General features: G+C 34.6%; 1 protein-coding gene across 1 annotated transcript in view; it reads left to right on the top strand.

Moving 5' to 3' along the window:
• The first annotated feature begins 2,123 nt into the window (after nt 1-2,123).
• The window catches only part of LOC101502287 (heterogeneous nuclear ribonucleoprotein 1-like), a 6,894-nt gene continuing 2,073 nt past the window's right edge, over nt 2,124-6,944 (top strand). Inside the window, exons 1-12 of the mRNA XM_004509082.4 lie at nt 2,124-2,313; nt 2,512-2,676; nt 2,837-2,926; nt 3,479-3,544; nt 3,647-3,712; nt 3,851-3,936; nt 4,094-4,139; nt 4,351-4,405; nt 4,974-5,050; nt 6,187-6,337; nt 6,421-6,548; nt 6,619-6,723. Of these exons, the coding sequence (XP_004509139.1) occupies nt 2,656-2,676; nt 2,837-2,926; nt 3,479-3,544; nt 3,647-3,712; nt 3,851-3,936; nt 4,094-4,139; nt 4,351-4,405; nt 4,974-5,050; nt 6,187-6,337; nt 6,421-6,548; nt 6,619-6,723 (891 nt within the window). The 5' untranslated portion in view covers nt 2,124-2,313; nt 2,512-2,655. The remainder of the gene's footprint in view (nt 2,314-2,511; nt 2,677-2,836; nt 2,927-3,478; nt 3,545-3,646; nt 3,713-3,850; nt 3,937-4,093; nt 4,140-4,350; nt 4,406-4,973; nt 5,051-6,186; nt 6,338-6,420; nt 6,549-6,618; nt 6,724-6,944) is intronic.

The following is a 6,944-nucleotide window of genomic DNA, read 5'->3' on the forward strand; positions in this document are numbered from 1 at the left end:
TGAAGGTATGTCCCTTGATGAACAGTTTCAAATTGCTGTTATTATTGACAAACTGCCCCCTGCTTGGAAAGAATTTAAAAATTCTCTTAGGCATAAAACTAAAGAATTCTCTCTAGAAAGTCTGATAACCCGCCTTAGAATTGAGGAGGAATCTCGCAAGCAAGACCAGAAAGATGAGATTCTTCTTGTAGCTAATAACAAGAAGAAGAAGTCCATCGGAGCGGTTCTGAAGCCAAACGGCAAACAACTGAAGAATCAGAACCGTACTTCAAAGAACAGCAACAGGAATGGGAACCACCAAAGGGTCCCAATTGCCAGGCATCCACCACCTCCTAGAAATGGCCCCCTTTCCTTCTTCTGCTACTACTGTGGGAAAGATGGTCATATGGCACGCAAGTGTAGGTACAAGCAAGGCGCTGTAAATCAGGCCAACTTGACCGAAGAGCAATTCGTTGCAATGATAACTGAGATCAACCTCGTTGGTGGATCAGATGGATGGTGGATAGACACTGGCGCCTCACGTCATGTCTGTTATGATCGTGCTATGTTTAAAACATACACTGCTGCTGAAGATAAGAAAGTGCTGTTGGGAGACCCCCACACCACTAATGTTGCTGGTATTGGAGATGTGGAATTAACATTCACATCAGGAAAGACCTTAATTCTGAAGGATGTAATGCACACTCCAGAAATAAGAAAGAATCTGGTCTCAGGGTTTCTTCTCAATAAGGCAGGGTTCACTCAGTCTATAGGGGCAGATTTGTACACCAATTCTAAAAATGATATCTTTGTTGGGAAAGGGTACGCCACTGATGGCATGTTTAAATTGAATGTTGAATTGAATAAAATGTCTCCTTCTGCTTACATGTTGTGTGATTTTAATATTTGACATGCTAGACTCTGTCATATAAACAAACATGTGATTTCAAATTTAAGTGTTTTAGGCTTGATTCCAAAATTATCTAAAAAGGATTTTGAAAAATGCGAATTTTGCAGTCAAGCCAAAATAACTAAGAAATCCCATAAATCAATTGTTAGAGAAACTGAACCTCTAGAATTAATACACTCTGACATATGTGAGCTTAAAGGAACGCTAACAAAAAATGGAAAACGTTATTTCATCACTTTTATTGACGATTGTTCTAATTTTACTTACGTATATCTCATGAAAAATAAAAGTGAAGCGCTTGACATGTTTAAAATATTTGTGACTGAAATAGAAAATCAATTTAACAAAAAGATTAAAAGGTTTCGTAGTGATAGAGGAACAGAGTATGATTCTGACTTATTTAATGAATTCTATAAAACCCAAGGAATTGTACATGAAACAACTGCACCATATTCACCTGAAATGAATGGTAAAGCTGAAAGAAAGAATAGAACTCTTACTGAATTAGTTGTTGCTATAATGCTTAATTCTGGTGCTGCATCTCATTGGTGGGGGGAAATTATTTTGACTGTTTGCTATGTTTTGAATAGAGTTCCTAAATCTAAAAGCAATACATCTCCTTATGAGATAACGAAGAATAGACAGCCCAATCTATCTTATCTTCGAACCTGGGGTTGTCTGGCATATGTCGGAATCCCCGATCCCAAGCGAATCAAACTCGCTAGTAGAGCCTATGAATGTGTATTCATTGGGTATGCAGTAAACAGCAAAGCGTATAGGTTTTATGACCTAAACGCGAAATTGATCATAGAATCAAATGATGCTGACTTCTATGAAGATAAATTGCCTTTCAAATCAAGGAATAGTGGGGGCAGCGGACCAAGTCATGTTCCTGTAACAACGAGTACTGAAAACGACAAACAAGACGAAACGGAAACTCGAAGGAGTAAGAGAGTAAGAGTTGCTAAAGATTATGGACCAGAATACATGGCCTACAACATAGAAGAGGATCCTGCGAACATTAAAGAAGCTCTGTCATCCTTAGATGCTGATCTATGGCAAGAGGCTATAAACGATGAGATGGATTCTCTAGAATCTAATAAGACCTGGCATCTGGTAGAATACACTAATTATGAAAAAAATTAAAAATAAATAATAAACTAAACTAAATACTAGATAGAAGATAAATAATTAAAATTATATTTATATTTAAATGGTAGTAAATATTCAACTCGATTTTGCCAAAACGTTTGGTGGAAGCATCCGGTTCACTAATCGATCGATCGATCAGTAGCGGTCCGGTTCATCAGTAAGCCGAAACGGATGTATTGGCACAAAGGCTGTGACTGTTAGACATTAGATTGAGAAGAGCGAGCGCGATCTCCAATTTAGGGTTTTGATTTTCCCCAATACAATATCCCAAGGTCAGTGAGCGCGTAATAATCAACTGATTTTATCGCAATTACATTCGTTTTTCGATTTAATTTTCTTATTTGAGTTGAAATTGCAATTGAAACGCAGCTGAATTTGTAGCCCCCCCAAAAGCTGAATTTTCATCTCATAAATGATGAGAATGACGACGAAAATTGTGTGTGAGATAGAAGTGTTTTTGTTATGTGCAGGGAGCGAGTGTGAGGGATTAATAGAGAGAGAGGTGAGAAGAACGCTGAGAGAGATATTTTTGCTTTTTTCTTTCTTTCAAGTTTTAGGGACTTCACAGTCTGCAGCTTTAGATTGCGTTTCATTGAGCCTTATTGAAGTTTTCCATGGAGCAGCGAAAGCTTGTGGTTAGTCACGCCTGTTCAATTTTGTTTATTTACAATTTATATTAATTTGCCATTCAATTGAATTAATCAAGAATTTTTTTTTTATTTGTTTAATTTTGTTCCCATTTTTCCCTAAAAAATACAAATATAAGTTCTCGTGTTCATGAAAATTGCATCTTAGGTTTTGGGTATCCCATGGGACGTTGAAACTGAGGGCTTGAAAGAATATATGAGCAAATTTGGTGAGCTGGAAGATTGCATTGTTATGAAGGTTAGCTCTTGTTTTTCAATTTTTTTTTTCTGTTATTGTTCTTTCTTTATTGTTTAATTCATGATTTTATGTGATGATGCTAAATTTGTTGAGTATTGGCCCTACATTTTTATGTTCCATCGGTAAAGTATTTCTACATAGAGTTTGGAGAGAAAATGCAATGTGCTTATCCATGTTTCATGGTGCTACACAAACAGATTAAAGATGAAAGTGAGAGATAATAGAAAAAGAACAAAAAAGAACTAATTGTTGTTTGCTTTATGACATTTTCAGTGGATATTAATATGTAATTGCCTTATACAGCATTGGTTTAGTGTTTACTCTATAATGCTACATTGCCTCATTAGATGTAAGCGAGAAGCAATAGAAAAGTAACAGAAAAGGACTAATTGTTGTTTGCTTTATGACATTTTCAGTGGAATATAAAATATAATTGTTGACTTATACAACTTTGATTTAGTGATTGTTCTATAATGCTAAATTGGCTCTTAACTTCTAGGTTTTAAGTTTTCTGGTGGCACATTTTAATCTCATTATATTTGTATATTTTAGGAACGGTCAACTGGCCGGTCTCGTGGTTTTGGATATGTCACATTTGCATCAGTGGATGATGCTAAGGTAACTGTTCATCACACACAAAAACAGACATAGCTGGTATATGACAAGGTAGCTTGGATAATGAATATGCTTAATCACAAGTTGCATCACTTTTAAATGCAGAATGTGCTATCCAGTGAACATAGTCTTGGCAACAGGATGCTGGAAGTCAAAGTGGCCACACCAAAGGTTTTAACGCATAAATTTCTAATCGTGTTTACTTACTTCTACTCATGTCTGGTCTACTTTTAAGCTATATACAAGATATGGTGAAAACCTTGTGGATTATACTACTGATTCTTGACAAGCTTTCCTTTTTAATTAAAGGAGGAGATGAGGGCACCAGTCAAAAAGGTTACCAGAATCTTTGTGGCCAGGATTGCACCATCAGTAACAGAAGCAACTTTTAGGAGGTATAATGAGTTTGATATCTTCATTAAAATAATTGGGAGTATTTTCTTATACGGAGTTGTAGTCTCCTATACAATATTTGATGCTGAGGAATGATGATATGAATCCATTAGTTTAACATATTTCTTTCTCTTTCTTTTTATTTTTTTCCCATTGCAGTCATTTTGAGAAGTATGGTGAGATAACAGATTTATACATGCCAAAGGTACTTTCCTCACTTTGATGGTCTGACATGTTAAGTTAAAATGCTGTTGGAATGCATTTATGCATATGCTGTGTACATATACACATAACATAGTGTCAATTGCAGTTGTTAGTTATACAATTCCACTGTATTATTATGCACAGACACACACACACATATATGTTTAGTTTTTATTTTTAATTCTAGATAGTTTATCATTTATTTCCAACAGGACCAAGGATCAAAAACACATAGAGGAATTGGTTTTATCACTTTTGCAAGTGCAGGTTTGACTGCCATTTTTTTTTCCATGTTACAATTATCTGCATATTTTAACTGATGGATTTATCATATCTTAATTATTATGAATTTAATTGAATTTAGAATCTGAGATAATTAACTAATATCGTGATTATCATTGGCAAAAGACAATTTTGCGAGTACTTCTGAGTTATGAGACTGGGCTGCTACGCCTTCTCTCTCTCTCTCTCTCTCTCTATATATATATATATATATATATATAATTGAAACTGAGGGTGTGTCATTAATATTCCAGCTTGTTTAAGCTAAATATTGAACTTTTTATTTATGGGTCATTGTTAGCTATTAGAATGGTAAGTAAGTGGTACTTAGTTAAATTGTTGTGTTGTTCATAAGAATAAAAAATTTCGCTCTGCATTTGGGATATTTATGTTTCATATATAACTTCTTTTCTTATCATTTCAATCTATAAGTTTGCCCATTTATTATAAGTTATTGGGATAGCTTTCTCTAAGCTTTCTTAATAATGGATGAACTGTAAGTTATATGGTGTATCAATTTCCGTAACCTGTAAGGAAGATATTTGTGTTGCAGATTCTGTAGAGAACTTGATGAAAGAAACCCATGAACTAGGAGGTTCTGATGTAGTGGTTGATCGAGCAACACCTAAGGCAAGATTGTTTAGAGCTTATTTTTTTTTGTTTTAGTTTTTTTGCTCTTAAGAGCTTATTCTTTTACAAAAGAACCGTTTTGTGAAAATTCCTAATTAATGTTTTTTCATGGTGTTTTTTCATTGCATTTTCTACTGAAGTGGTTATCTGTTTTACAATGCTACAGTACCACTATATGACACATCACCAACAATAGTGATTTGCTCAAATTCTACTACACTAGAGTCGCTATAGCAGCTATTAAACAAGAATGCATATAAAAAAGCATTTCCGTACACCTTTGTAGTCTTATTAGTTACTGTTACTAATATAAGAAAATTATATTGTGGAAATATGCTGGTGGCCTTTATCGTAATCAAGTTAAGATGAAGTAAATAATACCATTATCAGCATTCTATTTGCACGGTCCATTTCTTAAAATAAAAAGGAAAATAGGAAAAAGATATTTTATATGTATAGATAGGCTAAGTTTTTTAAAAATGATAGGTTATGAGTTCACTATTTAACCTATTGAATTAAACCATGGGCACTTAATGCATATGAACTATGTTTGGATTGATGAAAAATGATAAATACAGTGGATTGGATTTGAACCATTAAATGTTCTGTAGTTTGGATTGTTTAAAATAGGATGAAATGTTATAGAACATGATGTTGCATATCATCCAATATCTCATTTTTTCTTTCCTTTCAATTTGAGCGAAAATGAAACGAAGCAAGTATTTTTTGTTTCACTCCCCTCCTTGCCATTGCACTTCACTTCCTGTTAGACACCTAAGCATAGCCATAATGTGTGTTTTACAAGATACTAAACGGTTTCGTTGTGAAGTTTCAATTCTTTATTATGTTTTGTTGGCTTAAACTCTGAAGGGAGGAAAAGATAATGGCAATAAAAGCAATTTTATAGACATTTTTTTTACTCCATGATGGTTGCAGCAGGACAACAGCCATGGATGTGGGTTTGAGTTAGCGTGGATCTTAAATACTCACATTGCATCACTAAGTTGTATAATATTACTGATTTCACACCTCCGGTTTTCACTCTCATGCACAAGCATTTGTTTTATGATGGAAATATACCTGATTATGTGTTTTCTCATGACTTTTGTTAATAAGATGTTATGTCATTTTGGCAGGAAGATGATTTCAAGCCAATTGGCAGAACCAGAACTAGAACGTCACAAGCAGGATATGGTGCATATAATTCATATATTTCTGCATCGACGACTAGATATGCAGCACTTGGTGCTCCTACTTTGTATGATTATCCCAGTTCAATTTATGGAAGTAAGCATGGAAACACTGCTGTTAAATTTAAAATATTAATTGTTAAAGTTGCTTCATACTGACTGCTTTAAACTGTAAATTAGGAGGAGAACCTGTTCGTGGAATGTGCAAAAAGATTTTTGTTGGCCGTCTTCCCCCTGAGGCAACCACTGAGGATCTTCGCCTGTATTTTGGAAGATTTGGCCATATATTAGATGTTTATATTCCTAGGGTAAGCTATCAAATAAAATAAAAATATATGTGTTGAAAGCTGGCTAACCCATCTGGCTATTTTGATTTAGGATGTCAAGAGATCTGGTCATAGAGGTTTTGGTTTTGTGACTTTTGCGGAAGATGGTGTTGCAGAACGTGTCTCTCGAAGATCTCATGAGATTTGTGGACACGAGGTACTTCCATTTGGATTGTCTGTTTCTGTGCCATTAACACCTTACAAAATCTATCCTTCCTTCTTTTTACTTGTTTTGAAATCGATTTGAGGTAAGTCAATGTATTTAGGATTAGTCAACCCCCCTCCTTACTGCTTGCAGTTGTCTACTTTACATTACATCAGTGTAAAATTATTGCAATTTATCACAACAAACATGTACAGTACAGTAGACCTACATGA

This window comes from Cicer arietinum, chromosome 7, assembly GCF_000331145.2.
Source record: "Cicer arietinum cultivar CDC Frontier isolate Library 1 chromosome 7, Cicar.CDCFrontier_v2.0, whole genome shotgun sequence".
Taxonomy (NCBI): domain Eukaryota; kingdom Viridiplantae; phylum Streptophyta; class Magnoliopsida; order Fabales; family Fabaceae; genus Cicer; species Cicer arietinum.